General features: G+C 38.1%; 2 protein-coding genes across 3 annotated transcripts in view; one reads left to right on the forward strand and one right to left on the reverse strand.

Moving 5' to 3' along the window:
- Nucleotides 1-16,347, forward strand: part of Itgb1 (integrin subunit beta 1) — a 47,021-nt gene extending 30,674 nt beyond the window's left edge. Inside the window, exons 8-17 of one of the 2 annotated variants that reach the window (XM_029480434.1) lie at nt 147-242; nt 521-610; nt 3,267-3,407; nt 3,555-3,754; nt 5,308-5,546; nt 5,759-5,981; nt 7,149-7,381; nt 8,976-9,142; nt 9,953-10,033; nt 15,166-16,347. In XM_029480434.1, coding sequence (XP_029336294.1) covers nt 147-242; nt 521-610; nt 3,267-3,407; nt 3,555-3,754; nt 5,308-5,546; nt 5,759-5,981; nt 7,149-7,381; nt 8,976-9,142; nt 9,953-10,027 — 1,464 coding nt within the window. In that variant the 3' untranslated portion in view covers nt 10,028-10,033; nt 15,166-16,347. The remainder of the gene's footprint in view (nt 1-146; nt 243-520; nt 611-3,266; nt 3,408-3,554; nt 3,755-5,307; nt 5,547-5,758; nt 5,982-7,148; nt 7,382-8,975; nt 9,143-9,952; nt 10,034-15,165) is intronic. The other variant, XM_021169898.2, reaches the window with a different exon arrangement.
- A 3,788-nt stretch (nt 16,348-20,135) lies between these two features.
- Nucleotides 20,136-25,328, reverse strand: part of LOC110300626 — a 174,786-nt gene continuing 169,593 nt past the window's right edge. Inside the window, exon 41 of the mRNA XM_029480433.1 lies at nt 20,136-20,302. Within this exon, the coding sequence (XP_029336293.1) occupies nt 20,283-20,302 (20 nt within the window). The 3' untranslated portion in view covers nt 20,136-20,282. The remainder of the gene's footprint in view (nt 20,303-25,328) is intronic.

Below are 25,328 nucleotides of genomic sequence, written 5' to 3' on the forward strand. Positions count from 1 at the left end.
TTATGAATGCTTATTGACTCAAATACTGTACTCTTAGCAATTGAGAGTAAACCTGGACTATAGAGTGAGACCCAAACAAAATAAACAAAGCCTCATCATTGATTGCAATGTATTTATATATTAAATTGTATTACTTTATTCCTTAGGATTATCCTTCAATTGCTCACCTTGTTCAGAAACTAAGTGAAAATAATATTCAGACGATTTTTGCAGTTACTGAAGAGTTCCAACCTGTTTACAAGGTAATACAAAGAATGAAAGTTCTATATTTTTCCTATTGTTTAGTCATTAGTAGCTGAATTATGTTTTTGGAATGTAAGAAAATGCCACAAGGCATTATGTTCAGTAGACTGAATTTGACAACCGACATTTATGTTCATTTTAGTTGTGTATTATTAGGATTGTTATTTTAAGTTTGCCTTTGAAAGATACTTAGGAAATGAGGTGTCAAAATACTACTTTTCAGTGGATTTTAATTGGCTGAAAAAGTAATATTTATGTTTTACATATTTAATTTCAGGAATTGAAGAATTTGATTCCTAAGTCAGCAGTGGGCACACTGTCTGGAAACTCTAGTAATGTGATCCAGCTAATCATCGATGCCTACAACGTAAGTGCTTTAAATGCTGTCAGCTTCATGCCATGCCTTAAATAAAACACCCTTTATACACTCAGCAAACTGAAGAAACTATGCAAAACGTGAATTTAAATTCCATGTCTGGAGGAAAAACTTGATATCATTATAATCTTTGAAAGCACAGTGTAAGCAGAGCAGTGATATTTAGATAAAGGCATGTGCATAATTTCCAAACTCGTTTATGTGTCATTAGGCCACATATCTCCTCGTTGGAACACAACTGACATTCTGATGTATACAGGTTTTATTTTATCTTCTTTTTCTTCCCTAAAGCCACTTTTATCGATCCATCTTTCTTTCTTTCTTTCTTTCTTTCTTTCTTTCTTTCTTTCTTTCTTTCTTTCTTTCTTTCTTTCTTTCTTTCTTTCTTCCTTCCTTCCTTCCTTCCTTCCTTCCTTCCTTCCTTCCTTCCTTCTTTTGGAGATGTTTTTTTTTTTATGTTGCCCTGACAGTCTTGGAATTCACTATGTAGACCAAGCTGGCTACCTGCATCTGCCTCTCAAGTACTGGGATGAAGGGTTTGCATCTGGCTAGCTATACCTATTTTGATGAATGATGCCTGACATTTCTTACTTTTCTCGTTTTTTGCAAGAGACTCAGAGGACACACTTTTCTGTTTTTAGTAGTAGTTACACACTGTCATGAATGTGTGTAATGATACATAGGTATATCATTCAGGAACTGAAACTACATCAGAATTCTCTGCAGAATGCATGTGATGTTTCCCAGTAAGTACCAGCCCAGTCATTCAAAATGACCCACAGCAGCCGTGGTGGCACACGCCTTTAATCCCAGCACTTGGGAGGCAGAGGCAGGCGGATTTCTGAGTTCGAGGCCAGCCTGGTCTACAAAGTGAGTTCCAGGACAGCCAAGGCTATACAGGGAAGCCCTGTCTCGGGGGGGGGGGGGGGGGGGGGGGGGGGGGGGGGGGAGAGAGAGAGAGACAGAGAGAGAGACAGAGAGAGAGACAGAGAGAGAGAGAAGGAAAAAAATGACCTACAGGTACTTGCAATTTCATTGAGTCTGTTATGCATTATATACACCATTTCCTATATATTTAGTAGGTTAATTTAGATTAAAAACTATTTTTTAAGAGAGAGAGAGAGAGAATGAGAGTGTGTGTTTGTGTATTATAAGACAACTTGTGGGAGTTAGTTCTCTCTTACCATATGGATTTGGGGTCAAACTCAGGTTATGAGGCTTGGTGGCAAGTTTCTTTTACACTCTGATCCATCCTGCTAGCCCTAGAATTTTTTGAGACGGTATCATATGGCCCAGGCTGCCCTGACTTCTTAGTATTTCCAAGGATCAGATCCTGTCATGTTTTTGCCTCCACCACCCAGTATGCTATGTCATGCTTGGCTTTGAACTTCACATTGATTTCTACACATGCTTAAGGTTCCAAGACATTTTGGAAAGATTTTGACTTAGAGGGGTTAAAGACAAGATTCTGCTTCTTTTCCATCCTCCCATTCCAGCCTCTCTTGGCAGATTGTTTTCCTCACTGCTCTCCCGTAGGGGCGTTGTCTTAGTGAGAGTTTCCATTGCTGTGAAGAGACACCATGACCAAGGCAACTTTTACAAAGAACAACATTTAATTGGTGCTGGTTTATACTTTCAGAGGTTCAGTCCATTATCAGCATGGCAGGAAGCATGGCAGTGTGCAGGTAGACGTGGTGCTGGGGGAGCTGAGAGTTCTGCATCTTGATCTGACTGCAGCCAAGAGAGGAAGGTGTTTTCTGTATAGGATTGAGCCTGAGCATAGGATTTCAAAGCCTGCCTACACAGTGACATACTTCTCCAACAAGGCCACACCTCTTAATAGTGCCATTTCCCATGAGCCAAGCTTATTCAAACCACCACAGATGTGAATGACGAGAGATGGCTTATACTTACTACCTCACTGTCCTGAGATGTCTGCTCTTTTAAATAAGCACTGCCTGAACTCTTCCTTGTCAGTTTTCCCCATATTTTATTTTTTATTGGTGCTGAGAAAAGCTGAGGACCTCATGGCTTCTAGACAGTGTTGTACCATTGAGTTAAGCTCCAGTTTTTCAGGCTCTAGAAAGGTTGGGAAGTGAGCAAGATGACAGTGGTCCCAAGTAAATTAGTGTACTCTGTTGCTGTGGCCAGAAAGAAGGAGGCCAGAGGATAGTTTTTGGAGCTGTTGTGACACTGGGAGCAACAAACATCTGTTCTGTGTTCTTAGGATTCCTCATAGTCAGGCTTTTGTGTTGTGAGATCATTAATTAGCATTTTAGCTGATTAATAAAAAGTAAATGCTTTCATATTGTATACATTATTTTGAGGATTGGACCTTTTTTAGAGTTGGTTATTATAGATTTTTTTTTTAGTTGTATTGAATTGCATTGAAATGATAGTTTTTTTTTTTAATTTAAAAATTTTTTTTTTGTTTTTTTTGAGACAGGGTTTCTCTGTGTAGCCCTGGCTGGCCTCGAACTCAGAAATCCACATGCCTCTGCCTCCCAAGTGCTGGGATTAAAGGCGTGCATCACCACTGCTCTGCCATAGTGTTTTAATAACATCTCCTTTCATCCATTGTTGTGTGAGAGTGTCCAAGTCGTATTTTATTTTACTTCCCTGTTCATGGTTAGTCTTTCTTTTTTAGTCTCTTTCTTCAGAAGTCATTCTGGAAAATAGCAAATTGCCAGACGGAGTAACAATAAATTACAAATCCTACTGCAAGAATGGGGTGAATGGGACAGGAGAAAATGGACGAAAGTGTTCCAACATTTCCATTGGAGATGAGGTATGTTGTATGACCGTTTTCTGTGAAAAAGAAAAACATGAATAAAAATGTGGGGCTGGAGAGATGGCTTAGCAGTTAAAGCACTAGCATTTGAAATATTTTCATGTTCATTGCTAAATTTATTAATCTAATCTTTTTTCCTTTAAGGTTCAATTTGAAATTAGCATAACTGCTAATAAATGTCCAAATAAGGAGTCTGAAACCATTAAAATTAAACCTCTGGGCTTCACTGAAGAAGTAGAGGTTGTTCTTCAGTTCATCTGTAAGTGCAATTGCCAAAGCCATGGCATCCCAGCAAGTCCCAAGTGCCATGAGGGAAATGGCACATTTGAGTGTGGAGCCTGCAGGTAAGTGCGGCCTTGCTGCAGCACAACAGACAGTATAGGCCACTTTATCTGGGAAGCCTGTATAAAATAAAGACACAAATCCTTTGTTCCAGTCACTCACTCATATACTCTTAAGGATCTCTCTGTTCTTAAGCTTTTAGCTAGGTAAGCAGTGTGTCCACTGTCTGTCAGGGTAGCATTTGGGCTTTGTTCTCTGAATGGCACTTCCAGTTCTTGACAGCAAAATACATTGAAAAGAAAAGGTAGATAGAAACATTTTTTTGTACAAACTGTCAGTGGTGACTTTTTAAATTTTGTTTTATTTTGGATGACCCTAAATTTATGATCTTACTGTCTCAGTACTTGGGTTATAGGCAGAACTCACTACTCCCAGTGTTAAATGACAGTTTTATCTGTGACTTAGTTAACAAGAAAAATGTTTACCATGTCCAGGATTAATTTTGTATTTCTGGGATAAAAATAAAACGGTACTTAAAGTTTACATTTATTTATTTATTTATTTGTGTGTATGTGTGTGTGTGTGTGTGTGTGTGTGTGTGTGCCCTAGTGTCTTGGCACAGGCTTGTGGTGAGAACAGTTGCAAGAGTTGGTTCTCTGTCTGCCCTGTGAATCCTAAGGTTGTCAGGTTTGGTGACACGTACCTTTACCCTCTCAGCCATCTCACCAGACTTCTTGGCTACTTTTTAATGTTAAAAACTAAACTGTGTTTGTAATACAGCCTTTTCATTAAAGTAATAGAACCTTTTAATCTAAATGTCAGTCTCACATCACAGTGGTTTTGTTTATTGGCCCAAAGAAAAATGAATACCTAATGTTTACCATTAATTGCCCATTTTAAGCAATGATTTAAATATTGTGTTTTTTTCTGTTATATTTAACTTGAGACATTAAGATATCTTTTTTTTTTAAACAGCATTTTATCAAAAAAGATTTTTTGTCTTCTTTTTGTTTAGCATATGCAAAATCAGTTTATCCAGTGTCCAAGAACATGCTCTAAGATATGTAGGATATTTGAGAAGTCTAGATCTGTGCAGTAAACTTACCCTTAGTTAAAGCTAGTACTATTTTCAGTTTGTGTACTTTACGTATTTTTCAACTTTTGGGGTTGCATTCATTGGTATTTTTTATGCTAATAGACCCTTGCTTCAAATTTAGTGGCAGGTATTCTGTAACAATAATAAAATTGAATGTATTTGAGAATCTAGCCCTGCAAATCGATACATGCCTTTATTCCCCTGCACTTGGGAACTAGAGGCAGGCAGACCTCTATGGTCAAAGCTAGCCTGATCTATTTTTCTAGTTGTTTTGTTGTTTGTTGCTGGAGTATGCTTTTATTTTGCTCAGACTGGTTCCTTGCTAAAGGTTAATTTTCCCCAAGGCCCCTGTATGCTCTATAAGAACTTGAGTTGTTACTGCATGTGTGTATGTATAAACACAGTGGATTTCTCTTATGTTTGTACATGTGGAGTGAGCATCCCTACTTGATACTTTGCTAATGTGAGGAAATTGTTACACTTTTTGTTTTATGTGACTGTGTTTGGATCTTTCTGCAGGTGCAATGAGGGGCGTGTTGGGAGGCACTGTGAATGTAGCACAGATGAAGTGAACAGTGAAGACATGGACGCTTACTGCAGGAAAGAGAACAGTTCGGAAATCTGCAGTAACAATGGAGAATGTGTCTGTGGACAGTGTGTGTGTAGGAAGAGAGATAATACAAATGAAATTTACTCTGGCAAATTCTGCGAGTGTGATAACTTCAACTGTGACAGGTCTAATGGCTTAATTTGTGGAGGTGGGTAAGCACCAGCAGTAGCTACACACATAGCTCCTCTAATGAGATCAGATATCTGAGAGTCTCTGGGTTAACACACAGAAGGGGAGGGGCTAGGCCAGGCTTTCCATTAGATCTTCTTTCTTCTATGTTGTGGCTTGTTTTTAATTTGTGAATAATTGCTGTGATGATACATTTACCATTGTTTTGAGAAATGATCTTTTTCATTGCAGGCAATGGTGTGTGCAGGTGTCGTGTTTGTGAATGCTATCCCAATTACACTGGAAGTGCATGTGACTGTTCTTTGGACACTGGTCCATGTCTAGCGTCAAATGGTCAGATCTGCAATGGCCGGGGTATTTGTGAATGTGGCGCTTGTAAGTGCACAGATCCCAAGTTTCAAGGGCCAACTTGTGAGACCTGTCAGACCTGCCTTGGCGTCTGTGCAGAGCATAAGTAAGTACTGCCAAAGTGTTGCACGTAGTCACATTCACTTTACTGACCCTACACCACTAGAGCCAGAGGAGAGTGCTGATAGAGTATACTTCAAAGAGAATATTTGCTGCCTTTTATGTACCATTTTTTATGTCCTAAAAATTCTTAATAATTGTGTAACAATGAAGTGTGCCAAGAGAGTTGTGCTTTTTTTGTTGTTGTTGTTTGTTTTTAATCTGAAATCCCTGTATAAGTTTGCTGTTAATTGGCAATACTGTCCTTTGTTTTTAAGGTTTAGTGGTAGAGATAAAACAATGAACTCTACCATAGAGGAATATACTCTAGTCTAGTTGCTATCTTTTGCTTCAGGAGAATGGAAGGTAAATTATTATACCAATACTGCTTAAGTTATTGTGGTTTTTATGTTACATATTTAATGTGATATAGGTCCAGTTTTATTAACTTTATCTTAATTTTGTGTTGTGGAGATGTATATACATACATGTGAATGTATGTGTGTGTGTGGGCTATCAGCAAGGGCTTAGAGTAGATTTTAATATATGTCCCCCACGTCTGTAATGTGCTACTTGTTGGTCTTGGACATACCTATTAGAGGTTTGTCATGGACATCCTGGTGTCTTTACAAAAAGGATCCACAATGTAGGCCTAATTGGCATCTGTGCAGCACCCATAGCTGTGCTCTGGATGCCAGGGTCTCTACTGGATGCTGAGCGGTCCCCATAGCTGACTAGGAAGTAAGGTTTGTGAATCCGATGTTGGGTGAACTCTTCTTGATAAGGGCTGGTGTTACTAGGCCTCATAGGCACTCACCTTTACTGAAGCTCCTTATTCCTCCAGTGGAGGGCACATGCTTCAGGCAGCTTCTGTAGCCAGAGGCTTCCTGGGTGCTTTGCTACCACCAGTGGACTTAGTCCAAGGTGGGTCTGGAGAATTCATTACCTACCCCTTTATTCTTTGACAGGTTTGCCAGCCAGAGTGTTGCTGGCCTTAGTGGCAGTGGCTTGGCTGAGGCTGCTGGAAACCAGGATCTCATGTGGAACATATTGCCTCTTTATTTCCTCTGAATGTATATTGCCCTTAGATTGGTATGGCCATTAGTTTAGCACATGACGTATTCTAAGCAAAATTAATCTTAATACACGCTAAGTGTAACAATTTCTGTCTTAGAGAATGTGTTCAGTGCAGAGCCTTCAATAAAGGAGAAAAGAAAGACACGTGTGCACAGGAGTGCTCCCACTTCAATCTCACCAAAGTAGAAAGCAGGGAGAAGTTGCCCCAGCCGGTGCAGGTCGATCCTGTGACCCATTGCAAGGAGAAGGACATTGATGACTGCTGGTTCTATTTCACCTATTCAGTGAATGGCAACAATGAAGCTATCGTGCATGTTGTGGAGACTCCAGGTAGAAGTCAGAGGATGCCTAGCATTGTTTCTTATGATGCCTTGCTTCTATTCTGAGTCATAGCTGGGGTTCTGGTGGCAGAAACAGACTGTATTCTTATCTTACTATTTATATTAGGTTTTATATTGGGATATTTTCTTCTCAAAACTTAAAGTAGAATTTGGCTAATTATATAACAACTAAGGAAGGAATCAAGTTTATGTAAATGCAACCCAAGCTATACTGTTGGTGCTATTTAAATCTGAGCTTTATCCAGCTTTAGGAGCTGGAAGAAGATATCCTAAAGATATTATTAATGTTGAATTTGTTCAACTTTCCAGAAAGTAAGCACATTTCACCTTTGTTTTCCTAGTAGCCTTCCTTACACTGTCAGGTTTCTAGTATGGACACATTTTGGAGGATGTGGTAAACGTCTGTTCAATGTTACAGGAAATGCTCCAACTTTTACTTCTTTTTACAAATGCTTTTAGTGTTTGAAAAAAGAGAGGACAACTTTGTGGAGTTGTTTCTCTCTTGCCGGATGGGTTCCTGAACATCAGACACACGTGGTCAGTCTTGTTAGCAAGTGCCTTTACCCACTGAGCCCTCTTGTGGTCTCTGCATTGTTCTGCAGCACCAGACAGGAGCACTAAGAATACTGTTGTGTGTGCCTCTGTGTCTTTTCATTGCCTTAGCAGTTTTTGAACACAGGGGCTTTATTGCTGTTTTTGTGGTGGTGTGCAGTGAACCCAGGGTGTTGCAATAGATAGTGGCTTCCTGATTTATTTCTACAGTGTTAATGATGAGACTTTGATTGACATGGCAATAGATTACAGATCAAATTGGGGAAAATGCATCTTGATAAAATACTACTGTCTTTTTAAAAATTAATTTAGTATGTGGGCAGAGGGTTAGGGTTAGAGGGGTTTTTTCATGTGCCATGGGTTTCTCCAATTACCCGAGTCATTTTTATTGAGGACAGTCTTGCCATGTAGCCCTTGGCCAGTCTAGAACTAACAACCTACATTAGGCTACTTCGAAGTTGTGTCAATCTTACAGCCTCTGCCACTCGAATGCAAACCCATACTACCATGTCTGGCTGCCAATCATCTTTACTACTGTCTTTTATCATTGCTTAGTACTTTATAATCTTGAAAAAATATTTTTAATTATATATAAGCTTTTCATTATTTTTGATGCTGTTATGACTTTTTTTTTTTTAACATTTTTCAGTCTTTAGCCAAAGAAATAGATTTTATGACCCCCAAATAAATGACCTGCTGATCATATTTTCTACTGTCTTCTAAGCTTCCTTGTTAGAGCCCAGTAGCATCTTTTTGTTTGTTTGAGACAGGGTCTTACCTTGTCTGGTCTAGAACTCACTTTGTAGATCAAGCTGACCTCAAACTCATAGAGCTCCATTTTGAGATTATAGGTTTGTGCCACCACACCTGGCCTGGAACTTAGTGGCTTTTAAATAGGTTTTTGGGACAGTGCAGTCTCTTGAGTGTTCAGCACTATTAATTTTGTAAGATCCCATCCAACTCTTTGTAGTCATGTGAACTTTGTATATACTCAGTCTTTTTATGCTCATGATTAACCTTTTCATTTGTAGACTGTCCTACTGGTCCCGACATCATCCCAATTGTAGCAGGCGTGGTTGCTGGAATTGTTCTTATTGGCCTTGCCTTGCTGCTGATTTGGAAACTTTTAATGATAATTCATGACAGAAGGGAATTTGCTAAATTTGAAAAGGAGAAAATGAATGCCAAGTGGGACACGGTAAGTTATGAAACATTACTGAGAGCAGTAGGATGGTTCCTGAAGTAATGTGACTTACTAATGGTGAGGCTGACCTTTAAAGTCCTCTTTAAATATTTTATTTTCCCCAAAGTTCAAAATCCAAAGAAGTTGCATTTGCTGAAAACAAGAAGCCTCCTATTCAATTAATAATTTAGGAGGATATGATACTCTGTTTATATAGTGGCCATTGTGTTTTAGTTCTTTAGTAGGTCAGATTCTAAGTATTCTCCTCAGCTCATTTGTCTAATATAAAATAGAGTCTTAAATGATACCACCAGTGTCTCTGGCCACACTATAGAAAGAGCTCCTCTTCCCCTCCATACACTCATGATTCTTTTCATATGGTTTCTGGAATATACAACCAAATTGTTATTTCTAAGGCTAGACTGAGGGGAGGGCTGACTAGAAGGTGGGGTTACAACAGGCCTTCTTAGATGATTTCTAGGTGTGTTTGCACATTTGGTAATACTCAGCCTGAGCTTAATGTATAAATGTATATTTTACTCTCTTCAGATTGCATCTCTGTAAAAACTTGCTTAATAGAAAAACAGGCTTTGACTGGTATGTGCTGATCACTGGTTTCAGAATAGAGTCAGGTAGTTGGATAAATGTTGCCTCTTATAGATTTACGTTTTGACATACTACAGTTAGGTTGTTTTTTTTGTTTTGTTTTGTTTTGTTTTGAAATTTCAGAAGTATAGAAATAGAATTCCAATTTATAGTGTCAATACACTATAATACCAATTTTCTTTCTGATGAAATCACTAGAAATTATTTCTTTCACTTTAGCAAGAAAATCCGATTTACAAGAGTCCTATTAATAATTTCAAGAATCCAAACTATGGACGTAAAGCTGGTCTCTGAGTTTCCGTTCGTATTTCTTTTCACTTTCTATCCTTGCATGTGAATTTCTTTCTCTCTTTCTTTTACTGCACCATGTGTGTGTCTCAACACCACTGCTTTTTTTCTTTTTTGGGTTTGGCTTTATTTTTATGGCTATGTGTGGCTTTTCTCATATGTTAACTTAGTGCTTGGAAGGACTTTACCATATAATAAGGTATAGAAGCCACCCCTGTGTTGGAGAGAAAAGAATGCTTTGCAGTCACGGAGCCCCAATCTACCCTAGACTTGCTTAGTAAGTAGAGCAACCCTGAGCTTAAGCCTTCAGCAGGGAGGATTTTAACTGACAGCTGGCTGCAGTCTACTATGCAATCTCTGGCGCAGTCCTGTTCAGAGGTCATGGTACATTACTTCCTGAATTGAATAGTGAAATTGAGTGTGAAATCAAAATGGCAAAACCAAGGGTAGATGACTGTCATGTAGTTTGTACTGTCACAATTACAATTCATTTTACCCATTCTAGAAAGATTCTGAGACTTTTTCATTCTTGATTATGTGGGAATTCCACTGAGAAGCAGAGTACCATTGTGTTTCTTACTAGTTCTGACTTTCAAGTTTAGAACTGAAAACTGCTTATTTTTTATTATTATCTTTCTTTAAAATTTTATTTATTTATTTATTTATTTATTTATTTATTTTGCTTGAGAGAAGGTCTTACTATGTAGCCCTGGCTATCTTGGATTTTGTTGTGTACACTAGGCTAGCCTTGACCTCACAGAGATTTTTGTCTCTCTTAAAACTCCTATAAAAAGGCTGGTTACATTTAGCACCAAATTATTTTCTATGGATTGGAAGAGCCTGGGAGAATTCCTGTTTTCTTATCTCCATTTTCTGTCAACAGAGACAATGTTGGCAATAGCTACAGAGTCCCCTGTGTTTTAGGAATGGTTCTTAATATCCTATATTTTTTGTTATTTGCGAGAATAATGGGGACTATATTCTTGTTTTATAGAAGAGAAGACTGAGGCAGAAAAACAGCTAGTTAGTGAAAAGAGATTTAAGTTCAGACTATGGGATTCCAACACTTATTTCCCTATCCTCTGCCCTGGACCCATTAGCAGGTTACTGGTCAGGAAGAAATAGAACACTTTACAGATCTGCCCATTTTGACAGTGTTGTGATTTGGGGTAATGCTATTGTGTAGAGAGAATCTCTTACACACTGTGTGGAAGCATCACCTGTCAATAAAAAGCTGTTTGCCTGAGGCAGGTAATAGAAGGGAGGGAGAGGGAGAGGGAGAGAAGGGAGAGGGGGTAGAGGGAAAGGGGGGAGAGTGAGAGGGGGAGGGGGGAGGATGAGGATGAGGATTCTGGGAAAGAGCCAAGAGCAGGAAATTCACCCTGAACCCTGAGGAAGTCAGATCTATGAAACTGAGAAGAAACCAGACACATAGCTGAACTCAGGTTAGAATAAATGGGTTATATAAGTTATGAGCTAACTGAGGAATAAGCCCAAGCTTATAGCCCTATTTATAAATAAGTCTCAGAGTCATATTTCTGGGTACAAACACCTAGGGAGAAAAGCTCCTGGCTCCCTGCTGGGCAAACAATGGGAGAACCACTTTTCTACTACACAGAGCTCAGCACTGCTGTTATGCTTACTTATTCTGTTATTGACCTTGGAAAGCCAAATTGAAGGGCTACAGGATGTATAATCACTTAAGCAGTGAATCAGTCAATTAAAATAAAAGACTTGCAGAAAACCCCAAATCAGGGAATGTTGTATATTTTTAAGGGACACAGGAAGCAGCAGCAGTACTAGAAATCATGACTTGCTGTATCTCTTTTACTGCTAAGAAACTTTTATTTAAGGCTAGTTTGTTGGTAGAAAGTTATTGTTAAATCATGTGTGTGAAACTTGATGCATTCTTTCACTCTTACCTGATACTTTACAGAACTTAATTTTTATAGAAAAGCTGATTAGCTAGTGAAATTACTGTGATTTTATTTATTTATTTATTATCTTTGTGGTCACAATCAGGTATTAGCAGTTTCATATAGTTACTTCTCACAGAAGAATTTTCACTTTTTTTCCTGTGGTAAATTATTTGCCCTTCCTTTAATGACACTTTGAGTAATATTAATCAATAGTTACTATTTACACTTAATGTTTGTATTCTTGATTTAATTTTTGGCTATCAGGGTTAGGGTTACCTTCTTCAGCTAGAATAAGCATTTCATACAATTAAAAAAGCAAGTGTTTCTTAAAATTTATTTATGTATTATTGAAATCTAAGAAAATTTATGGCTATAGATTATCCCAAGATGTTATCTTAATGAATATTATAGTAGAAATGAGCAATACAAATGAATGAGTGTAAAACTATCAGAAAAAAAAATCATATAAAAACATTTTTTTTTTGTGATAAGGGACCAAAACTTCTTTTTTTTTTTTTTTTTGAGATAGGGTTTCTCTGTATAGCCCTGGCTGTCCTGGAACTCACTTTGTAGACCAGGCTGGCCTCGAACTCAGAAATCTACCTGCCTCTGCCTCCCGAGTGCTGGGATTAAAGGCATGCGCCACCACGCCCAGCGGACCAAAACTTCTTACCAATTAATTACACCATTAGCAGACACTGTAATTATGTGAGCATATAAGACTGCCATGTTGGGACACTGACAAAATTCTCAGGTCTGTCCTTCCCTGCTGTGAGCTATAAACCTCCCAGTTTTCATTGCATAGCTCACATACCTCACATACATAAGTAATTTATAGCCACCACTATCAGCTGCTCATAGTAGACAAAGAGGGACTCACCCCAAAGGATAGCCTACACTTTAGATGCAAATATGCTTTGGCTTCTTGGGGCAGGGGCTGTACCCTGAGTGATGGAACTAATCTGAATTACTTTAGCTTACCTTCTTTTAAACTGATACCTAATGCATATTATAGTGAGTTTATCTCTAACTTGCATGTTAAATTTTTGTTTGATTGTACTTTGACATAGTGAATATAAATGTTAGTATGTATGGCAAACCAAACTTATCCAAAGGTAAGTGTTTTCCATATAAATTCTGCTTTAGACTTCATGATAATAAATACTGAACTTCTCTCCTTTTATATTTGCTTTATGTTTTGTTCCCTTATTAGTCTTAAGCAGTAAATACTAGATTTTGTTAAATGCTTTAACTTAAAGACAGTTAAATAGTAGTTTAGTAGCCTAATATATTTGAAAACAGGCAGTTCTAGCATCACACCCAGGAAGTTGGAAACCTCTTACCTGAATGAATGCTGTATGAATGAATGCTGAATGAAGGAATGCTGTAAACCCCAAACAGCCAGCAAGCTGGGATCTTGAGATTGTGAGCAGTTTTGTTGTCAGTGTAATAGAATGTTTGTTGATGAATCTTGTATTGCTTACTCTTTCCATTGGTCTAATGAGAAAAGATTTACTCAGGTTCACAATTCGAGGGTACAGTCTGTCATAGTGGAGTAGTTAACAGCAGTTGGAGCTTGGGACACCTGGTCAAATCAAAGTGACAGATGATGGGGCTCAGCTCACTCTCTCCTTTTATACAGCATTCAAGCTCAGGAAATGATTCTGCTCATAGTGGGCTTTCTGCCTTAAGTAACGTAATCAAGATATGCCAGAGACTGGTCCCCACATGATTTTATGTTGAGATTAAAGTTGGCATCATGTTGTTTTGATAAACACCAATACTTAAAAGCAACTTGAAGAAATGAAAGGGTTTATTTGGTTTACTGGTATACCCCATCATCAGAGGAAACCAAAGCAGGGACATGGGGTAGGCACCTGGAGACCTCCAGAGAAGTTCTTACTGCTGTGTAGTAACATACTTTCCCTGACATACTCAGCTGCCTTTTGAATACATCCCAGGCCTACCTGCCCAGGGGTGGCACCACACACGGTGGGCTGGATTCTCCTAACTAATTAGCAATCAAGAAAATGCCCACAGGCCAGTATTGTTGGAGACAATTTTTTAATTAAGATTCCCCTCTTCCAAGGAGACTTTAGTTTGTGTCAAGACAGAAACCAACCAGCATTCCACCACACACCCTTTGTGCACAGAAAAGTTATGTTTGAGGAGTGGAAGTGAGTGATCAGGTGTGCGGTCTTGTTCTGACTGGTATTTACAAAGCTGCTGTCATTTTGGTAGATACCCACTCTGCCTTCCTCTAGTCTCTGCTCCATTCCCAGCACCTCAGAATATATTTTTCAATTTCAAATGAAGTGTATGTATCCCTACCTCTGGCATTCTTTGTATTTGTTTTTTTTAGTAATTTCTATATAGTCAGTTTCCCTATGGAAGTATTCTTAAACTTCTCATGTTAATAACCCTAACCCTTTTTCTAGTATTCTTTATATTATGTATATAATTCTAATCTGAACTCTCAGATCACTTTATTTCATATCTATCCATACTATACTCTCTTCAAGGGCAAAGTTATGATTATATAATTATGATAGCTGTTGTTCTGCTTAAGATACTGTAGTATATTTTTCAATCCTGAGAAATGTTTGTTGTGGTTTTGAGTCCCCTGCTGAATTTGCAGCTGTTCTCACTCAGGAGTCGAACTGTGATTAACATTACCCTTAGGCTATTGAAGAATAACAATTTCATGAAGCATGGATATTAGTTAACATTGTAAGCATATTTTTGGGTTGTGACTTGATGGGCAGAGTGCCTTGGGTGACACTGGCAGACATATCCAGACATATCCAGAAATCAGTTCTATAGAACTGAGGTTTCAGGAGCACATCTCCTTCCCTGGATGGAAGCCAGCCACCCTATAATAAGCATTTCTAAGCATTAGAGTGTGTAAGTTAGGTTTTTAGGGTTTTCATAAGTTGGTACAAGATCTTCAGAGACTCTAATGGCAGCTGTACGGGTTCTGTGTGGAGTCCTTTTGTGAAGTAGCCCTCTAGGGATGACGGACTGGAGTCAGAGCACAATATTCTAATAGCCTGAGACTTTTGGGTCAGAGCTGGCCTTCTCACCACTGTGCCAGATTTTATCTTCGCCTTCTAAACTCTATTTGACACTGGATATTGGAAGAGACTTATTAAGACAACTGCAGCTATTAATCTTGTTTTGGAACACTGATTTTAGAGAGTAACTGGCAATTTGTGTTTGTTTTAGGGTGAAAATCCTATTTACAAGAGTGCCGTGACAACTGTGGTCAATCCGAAGTATGAGGGAAAATGAATCCTACTCAGGCGGATTTTGCAACACCAAGCTCACAGCAGCAGCATCTTAGTCACAGTAGGGTAGTTTTGGGGCTCTGTGGCCAGGGTTTTATTCACATGCAGGTTTGGAAAATGTACAATATGTATAATTTTTAATTTTTTATTATTTTGAAAATAATGTTATAATCCATGCCAGGGACTGACAGAAGACTTGAGAAAGGATCTTTATCCTTGTCAGCTGAGGTCACAGTGTGCCTTTTTAACCCTTCCTTCTGGACCATTGGAATCAAGCTCTCACTAGATTGAATGACACTGCTAGTGCCAATGCAGGGCAGAGCTGAACAGCATCACAGCATCTGAACCATGACTGATTTTCAGCTTCACAGGGTGGCCAGGGCTAGTTATACAAAATCAAAGAACAGTCCTGCTGGTGGCTTTGTTCTTTGTTTAGCCTGCTGGCTGCCCTCTGGGAATTCCCAGTGATGTATGTATGTGGAAGACAAGTGTGTTGACAGTTTCCAATTAAAATAAATTTGACACAGTTGATGTTCAAGTCCATTGGAAAAATTCTGAGATGTGGGAAGGAAATCTTAGCTTTAAAACCTGTGTGCCATTGTGAGTTACTTGATCCTGTAACTCCGACGCCTTTTCTTTATAAATCCAACCTTGGATAAAAGTACTGGGAACTTCTCTGCTAAAAAGGCCCTGACTTAGCACTATTCACATAAAGGCCATAATTTTAGTAGCATTGCTGAGTGGGGACCTTTTGGGTTGAGCTTATTTTACCTTTTTTTTTTTCTTTAATTCCTTCCTGGTGCTCCTTTATCACCTTCTCTAATCTTTTAATGTGTCTGTTTGCAATATGGGGGTAAGACTTTTTATCATTACCTTTTCTTTTCCTTGGCTGTACATTTACCTTTTTCACAAATACTGTAAGCTGTCCTGCTGTTTGCAGGACTACAGGGCCTGGGCAGGGCCCCCCAGCAGCAATTCACCCACTGTGCACCTGCACATGCCTTCCCTACATGCTTGCTCTGTCTTGAACTAGTCACAATCTTGTTTTAAGTGCCTTTTCATTTTGACAGTGCTATTAACTGAAGTTATTTATTAAAATAAAAAGGCCTAAATACATTAAGTGATTTGTTTTGGCTCTGTGTTTTTATTAGTTTTGTGCATGTGATTTTTTATGTGTTAAAGATATGGTAGAGAAACGTGGCTCAAACCACTTAAGCCAAAATGGCTCATTTTAGACATGTGGGGAGTGGGTAGTAGAACAGATTTTAGTTAGGTGTTTTATTCTTATGTTAGCAGAACATTTTATGAATATCATTTTAGGCTACTAGATGATGGAGAACTAATAGTTAAGAGAGGGGTTGTATTTTCATTCTTAGGAAGAACTAGGGAAATCTTAACTTTCTTTTGGTTTTAGTTTATTTTTGTGTAAAACTATTTCCGTAAAAGAACTTGGGTTGGCAAAGTGTCTTAATAGGTAAAATCTCTTGCTGTGAAGGCTGATCTGAAGTCAATTCATACTTTATATGTGTTGGCGTATACATGCCATGACAGGCACGTGGAGGTTAAGAAACAACTGTGTGGAAACAACTATATGGATTCTGAAGATTGAACTTAGGTCTCCAGGTTTGTGCAGCAAGTACCTTTAACCAGCCTTCTGTGCTTTCTTATCAATGGGTATGTGTGAGTATGTCTCATGTTCACATGTGAGTACATGTATATGCCTACATGTTTGCATAAGGAGGCCAGAGAACAACCTTGGTTGGAAAGTGAGAACCAATTCCACAAAGTTGTTTCTTATTGGCCTAGAACTTACCAGAGGGGCTGGCTAGTGACCTTCAGAGATTTTTGGTTTTACCCCTTTCTAGTGCTAGGCTTACAATCATTCATTACTGTGCCTGGCATTTTATTTCCCTTGGTTTCTAGGGATCAAAGTGAGGTCCTCATGCTTACAAGGCAAACACTTTACTGAATGAAATATCTCTTCAGCCTGAATTTATGATTTTAATATTAAAACAACATATTTTTATTTTCTAAGTGTCCCTGCTTGAAAGTGTAAATTTTTTTATTCTATAGGATCAACTGACAAATCAAATTACACTTAAAGAACCACTCATTTTAAACACACATAGCACAAATGTCGTTTAATTGCCTTTTTTACCACACCAGAAGGTACTGGAAGCATCTTATCTAGTCAAAGCAAGCTGGAACATCAGCAACCACAGAGCGATCTTAAGGTTCAAGCTGTTCCAAAGAGTGATGAGGAGTTCTGAAAATAAACCATCAGTTGTCACTGTCAGTGCTAACATATACATATGGACTTCTGACAACTTTCAGTTTTCTACAGCTTTGGTAATTGAAACAGATTTTATATTAATTACCTAGTTACATGTTATTGTCAAAATACCTTTGATTTTAAAGTCACTGTTCTTCAGTGGCAAAACAGACTCCAAAGCTGCCTTATGGATAAGGAACTGTCCATGAAGCTCTCAATACCCTGAATTCTAGTGATCAATGTCCCTTATTTGTTGGTTAATACCTCAGCTGTGTCTTTTCAAAGTTTATATATATCCCTTAATTCCCAGTGAAGAATTCCAGGTGTTTCTGCTGCCCCAGTTCTCATTGATCTAAACAAGAAGACATTTGAGAATTGTTCTCCAAATAAGTCTGAGAGAGGTTGCTTCTGCTAATGATTGAACTGTGTTCTCCATTGTGAGCACCATAAGGTGCTTATGGTTATTAACAAACTTACTTAAAATTAAACATCTAAAGTTCCAGTCACTGTAGCTACCTGTTGAAAGCCCAATTCATCTGTTCCATATTGAAGGACAACATGCACATTTCCACAAAATTCTACAGGAGTGTTAATGGAAGGGAACTCTTTCATAATCATTCTGAAAAAAAGTGGCTGGAGAAGAGGATCATTTAAGCACCATCTGCCAGTGGTTCTAGAACCTGGATTATAGCAAAGGGGAGCAGCTGTTTGCTTATGTGGTTGGTTGAGTTCGTACAGTGCTTATGACCAGGTCGTTTCATAGTAGGTACATATTAACATCACATACATAGAATCCGGTTAAACTGTTCTGGGGATGGGGACAGTGAACTTAGGTTTTTAAAAGCACCTATGGGGGTGCATCTCAAGCACTGCCTCTACAAACATACTCGTTTGTGTCATAGAATACTCTTTCATGGAAACTGAGTTGGAAATATCACTTTTCCCCTTATTCCCTCTTCCTTCTTTGCCTCTCCCTTCTTCTTCCTCTTTCTCCTCCTCCCTTCTTCCCCTCCTCCTCCTGATGTTGTTGATTTTTTTTCCCCCCCGCTTTGGGACTAGGTCTTATTAAGTAATTCAGTAGGTGACCTCATGCTCCTGCCTCAGTCCAAATTCTAGGCATACCTGAGGCATCATACATTTTTAACTTTATAGTCCTAATCCTTAATTAAAAGAACTCTTGGCCAATTCATTTTAATATTTATTTGTCATTTTTCCAGATCCCTTTAAAGAGTCAGTATCTGCCTTTATGGGCTTACAATTTTGAAGTTTTTCCTGATTTACTCTCAGCAGAAAGCATTAGAACTTTCTAAAACAGGTCTCTTTACACATCTGCTTATTTACCAGGGATCTCTCATATGCCAGGCCCTTTTGTGGAAGGCAGGGGTGCTAGACCCATGGAGGACTGACTGCTGAGTAAAGGTACTTGACAATTACTCTACCAACTGAGTTCTATTCCCAGCCCTCTGAATGCCAGATTTTTAGTGTTCGTAGACATGTGGGTGGCACTGTGATTTCAGCAGTTTATAGGAGCACTCTACCCAGGAATTGCCTCCTATGAAGGAAGGCTGACTGTTATGCTAAGCCGAAACTTACATTGGAAAGAGAAATCCACAAAGTGAAAGCTTCCCTTCCCTGCAACTCAAGTTTTGCTGACTCTGATTCTACTCATTTCTGTGTATATTCTCTCTGAAATCCTCAAAGAACCAGTAGAGCTTGGCATTGTATTACTACTTGTATATTTCTCTGACTCTACATTGACTGACAGTTTTATTAGGCTAACTTTGTAAGTTTTTCTTTTCATGTTAGGGGCTAGTTTGCATGGATATATGAGATGTAAATAATATTTTTACAGTGAAAGGTTGCAAAGTATAGGAACTACATCAAGCGCATCTTTTACATTTTTTCAGTAGAAATTAAATTCCTTATTGACTCTTGCCACAAAACAATGGAATATATTAGATGAGCATAATTACTCCAACTCATTTCTTTTTTTATTTTGTCTTTAACTTGTGTATACACACACACACACACACACACACACACACGGTTCACTAGAGATAGAGTTACAAATGATTGTGAGCTGCTCAGCATGGGTACTGGGAATCAAATTCTAACCTATTCCAAGAGTAGCAGGTATTTCTAACTGCTGAGCCATCTATTAACTCTTGGGGGTAAAATAGATGCTTTCAAGACTCAAAATAGTCAGCAAGTCTAATACCTTTGTCAGTGATAATCCAGATTAGATTTAGTATAGTCACACTCAGTATTTATACTCCCTAGGAAATAATAATGTGGTTAATTAACATTTAAATGTTCAAAAGCACTAAATTGACAAAAGTCCTATCTTTTAAACCCTTGGCAGTTGACTGTGCAATGTCTAAGCATTAATGATTTGAATGAGTGAATACTTCCTTATGACCTAAAGTTTTTTTCCCAATATTTAAGGGCCTGTCAAGATAGATAAGGTCTCTACCACTGAGCCATATTCATTCCCAACTCTTCACTTGTGAATTAAAAATAATTATAACTTTTTATTTTTTAAATTAGGAGGATAAAATTAGCCATGAGACAATAGAACCCACCTGCTGTCTTTGAAGGACTTTCATGATCTGGTCCTACCCTATTCATCAGGGACCTTCCACACCACTCTGTTCTATAAATACCATCCATTCATATGGCTTCCCACACATTGGTTCCGATTGCGATTTGCCTCACTGCATCCATGAATATCTTCATGCTGCTTACCACTAGGATTCTTTCAAGTGTAGAAGTCCAGTAAGCTTTCATGGAATAGTACTTAATGCTAAAGAAAAAGTATTCCATTATTTAATTTCATAATATTCAATAACATTAAATATAGCATTATATTTTGTGTCAGGGAAAACAATACCCACGTCAAATAAGCAGTAGAAATGGAGCACAATTTGAGTCCAAAGGCTATTGTCTGTAAAAATGATGCCTGGACTTTCTTACCTGAGAGTGGCATGAGCTCTGGACAGTGGGTCTTCAGCCCACAGCAGCATGACAGCAGCCCAAGGCTGGGGCAGATGGCTGGATGTGAACCCTAGCGCTGGTGGGGTGAGGCCCATAGATGTACATTTTTGTTTGGTTGGTTGTTTTTTTGAGACATGGCCTCTCTATGAAGTGCTGGCAGTCCTGGAACTTGATTTATAGACCAAACTGGCCTGGATCTCCCAGAGATCCTCCTTTTGCCTCCTCAGTGTGGGGATCAAAGGTCTATGCTGCTACTTCCCACCTGGATTTGCATTCTGACTACCTCAGACCACACACAGCAGCACTGCTGGAGAAGTCACGCTCAGCCTTTGCAGAGTTTTGGTTTTTTGATATAAACTACATAACTTAATATGCCTGAGATGACAAGCAAATATTAAAAATAAGATGTTGAGTCAGGAAGGAATGGCTCCAAGTCTACAATAAAGACCCATTTTGAGACTGATGGAAACAATTGGATCATCCAGTATCACTGATGCTGAGGTATTTGTGCCAACTTTGTTACAGAGAGGAAAATGCAGACCAAAGTACTGCTTCAGCACTCTGATATCTTCACATAAGACAGCAAGATCAATAGACATTCCACTAATCAGGTCCTCCCAGCTCCAGTGGAAAACAGAGAAAGAGAAGGAACCTAAAGGGGCATTGTAGGAGTTTGGGGAAAATAGGATCAAGATAGATTGTATAAGTATATGAAATTGTCAAAGAATAAATAAAACATATACTTGCAAAGGGGATCAATAGAAGAAACCAGCAAAACAAAAAATTGAATCTTTGAGAATATAAGTCTGTGTCACAGCACAGCTCTCACAAGTAGGAAACATACCAATGGTGCAGCCCAATGTCTCATCCACAGTCCATGCAAAAACTGCATATGTTACAGCCAGGACAACTTGAAAACACACAAATGATCAGGAGATATTTCTCAAAAGAGGGCATACAGATGGCCATGTGGGAAAATGCTTACATCACTGTGTCACCTCAAACTGTCCATAGATGAAAAAGGTGTCTACACAGACATCATCAGTGAGTAGTAAGTCTCATACAAGAAACAATTCCAGTTAATATTATTTTGTGTCTGAGTCTTTCACTTATATGGTGAATACACTGTAGCTGTCTTCAGACACACCAGAAGAGGGTATCAAATCCCATTACAGATGGTTATGAGACACCATGTGGTTGCTGGGAATTGAACTCAGGACCTCTGGAAGAGCACTCAGTGTTCTTAACCACTGAGCCATCTCTCCAGCACAAAGTCAGAGACACCTCAACACTGGGCTCGTCCTGAATTTTAACTGGGGACCTTTGGCACCCAAAGTGAGAATCATACCCCTAGACCAATGAGCCAGTACTAGGAGACATTTTTAAGGAACAGATTTTGAGTGACTCTTCTACAGTTCAGAGGCAGAATAGTGTTAAGACTGATATATTTATGAACACGGAGACACAATGCAAGAGGAAAGAGGTAACCATCAGAGGATCTATTGTGTATGAGAAATCTTTCTAGAATTGCTTCAGTTTCTCTCAAAATTTGAACTGATAAAAATGAAAAAGGTTAAAAGACCGTATCACATTTTCATCAATACAGAGGCAATTAGTAGAAAATAGACAAGAGAAAAAAAAAAGTAAAACGGCTGTTTAAGATACTTGACTCCCATTAAATATAATAATGGGATAAAAACTTTGTTCTGTATTTATTTTTAATTATGTAAATTATTAATACTTAACATTGTAAATCAAGTATAACATGAAATGTGCCCTCTTAGCTTTTCCTAAGCGAACAGTTAGGCACATTAAGCATACCCACCATGCAGTATTTCTCTTACCTACCATCCATTTCCAGAATGTCTTTTCCTCAAGAAACAAGAAAATTCTATGTCTATTAAATGATTCTCCAAGTTAAAGGTCCCTGTTAGCCACCATTCTTGCTTTTTTGCATTTATGAATTTGCTACTTTGATTACCTCATATGAATACATTTTTGTATTGTGAGACTGGCTTCTTATGGATATCATGTTGTGACATGTGTCTGGATTTTTTCTTTTTTAGAATAATATTCCATTCTATGTACAGTACTACATTTAGTTTAAGCATTTATCTGCCAGTGGACAGTTGAGGTTCTGACTAATTCTATAATTGAATTGGTTAAACAAATATTTATCATATGATTCTATCTTAAACACTTTGGGGAACTTCCACAGTGTTTTCCATATATTATGTATCATTTTACCATCCTATGAGCAGCCACAGATATGTCATTAATCCCCAGGCAGAGGGTCCTAACGGACAAAAGGTAGATTAGTGTAAGCAGGCAGCAGAGATGTATTCATTTTCTTCTGCTCTTTTTTTTTTTTCGAGACAGGGTTTCTCTGTGTAGTCCTGGCTGTCCTGGAACTCACTCTGTAGACCAGGCTGGCCTCGAACTCAGAAATCTGCCTGCCTCTGCCTTCCAAGTGCTGGGATTAAAGGCATGCACCACCACTGCCCGGTATTATTCTGCTCTTTTCTCAGGATATACTATGACCAGCTGCCACTATGACTTTTCTGCAAATATGGATTGTCACAGAATTGTAAGCCAAATACACCTGTTTGTTCCCTACATTGCTTACCTTTAGTCAGTGTATTTTACCAGCATAACAGAAACAGTTACAGCACCATGTATTCATGTGTTTTGGCTATTTGTAGTATATTCTTTGTACTATTTTTACTTGAATTCTTAGTGGCTGGGTTTTAGAGCCTTATCAGTATACAAATCACCAGGAGTGGTGGGATACACCTTTAATACCAGTACTTGGGAGGCAGAGACAAAAAGATCTATGAGTTTGAGGCCTGTCTGGTCAAGACAAAAACTAAACAGAGAAATAATGAAACTAACATGTTATGAATCAAATGGACCTAACATATCTAAAGGACATTTCACCCAAACATAAAAGATTTCATCTTCTTCTCAGCACTTCATGGTACTTCTCCAAAATTGACCATATAATCACACAAGCCTCATCAGATACAAGAAGACTGAAATAATGCATGCTATGCTATCAGATAAACATGGACTATTGCTAGACTTCAATAACAACAAAAACAACAGAACACCCACATTTCATAGAAACTGAAGAGCTCTCTAATCAATGACCACTGGGTCAAAGAAAGAAAGACTTTCGAGAATTCAATAAAAATGAAGGCGCAACATACCCAAACTTAGGCGATACAATGAAAGCAGTGCTAAGAGGAAAGTTCATAGCACTAAGTGCCTTCATAAAGAAATTGGAGAGATCTCATACTAGCAACTTAACAGCATGCCTGAAAGCTCTAGAACAAAAAGAAGCAAATACACCTAAGAGGAGTAAACAGTAGGAAAAAAAAAAAATCAAACCCAGGGTGGAAATCAATCAATTAGAAACAAAGAGAACAATTCAAAGAATCAACAAAACCAAGAGCTGGTTCTTTGTAAAAAAAAAAAAAAAAAAAAAATTTAAGTTTTTTTTTAAAAAAAAAAAAAAAAAAAAAAAAAAAAAAAAAAAAAAAACCTAACAAGATAGACAAATTCTTAGCCAAACTAATAGAGAGACAATATCCAAATTATCAAAATCAGAAATGAAAAGGGGAACATAACAACAGATATTGAGGAAATCCAAAGACTCCTTATGTCTTACTTTAAAAGCCATACTCCACAAAATTGAAAAATCTACAAGAAATGGATGATTCTCTTGATAGATTCTATTTACCAAAGTTAAATCAGGATCAGGTAAACAAATAGTACTACAACCTCTAAGGAAATAGAATCAATCATTAAAAGTTTTCCAACCAAAAAAAGCCCAGGACCAGATGGCTTTGATGTAGGATTCTACCAGACTTTCAAAGAAGAGCTAATACCAATAATCTTATACAAAAAAGAGAAACGAAAGAAACAGTGCCAAACTCTATTCTATGAGGCCACAGTCACCCTTGATACCTAAACGACGCAAAGATTCAACAAGGAAAGAAAATTTCAGACCAATTTCCCTTATTGACATTGATGCCAAAATAATACAATACTTGCAAACCAAATAAAAAAAGATCATCCACCATGATTAAGTAGGATTCATCCCGTGGATGCAGAGGTGGTTCTATGTATGGAAACCCATCAATATAATCCACCATATAAACAAACTGAAAAAAAAAATCACATGATCATCTCATTAGATGCCGAAAAGCCTTTGACAAAATCCAGCACCTCTTCATGTTCAAAGTCTCGGCGAGATCTGGGATCCAAGGTGCATACATAGACACAATAAAAACAATATATAGCAAGCTAAGAGTCAACATCAAATTAAATGAGAGAAACTTAAAGCAGTTCCACTAAAATCAGGGACAAGACAAGTTTGCCTACTCTCTCCCTTTCTCTTAAAAAAAAAAAAAAAGGTAACTGCTGTTCTAGCTAGATCAGTAAGACAACTAACTAAGGGAGATCAAGTGTATACAAATTGGAAAGGAAGAAGTCAAAATATTGCTATTCACAAATGATATGATAGTATACATAAGTGATCCCAAAAAAATTCTACCAGAGAACCCTAACAGCTGGTAAATACCTTCAACAAAGTGGCTGGATATAACATTAACTCAAAAACAAAACAAAACAAAACAAAACAAAAAACCAGTAGCCCTGCTTTATACAAACAAATGGGCCAAGAAGGAAACTAGGGAAACAGAACCTTTAACAATAGCCACAAATGTGAAAGATCTGTATGATAAAAACTTCAAGTCTCTGAAGAAAGAAATTAAAGAAGATCTCAGAAGATGGAAAGATCTCCCATGCTCATGGATTGGCAGGATCAACAT

The sequence above is a fragment of the Mus caroli genome, chromosome 8 (genome assembly GCF_900094665.2).
Source record: "Mus caroli chromosome 8, CAROLI_EIJ_v1.1, whole genome shotgun sequence".
NCBI classification, from domain to species: domain Eukaryota; kingdom Metazoa; phylum Chordata; class Mammalia; order Rodentia; family Muridae; genus Mus; species Mus caroli.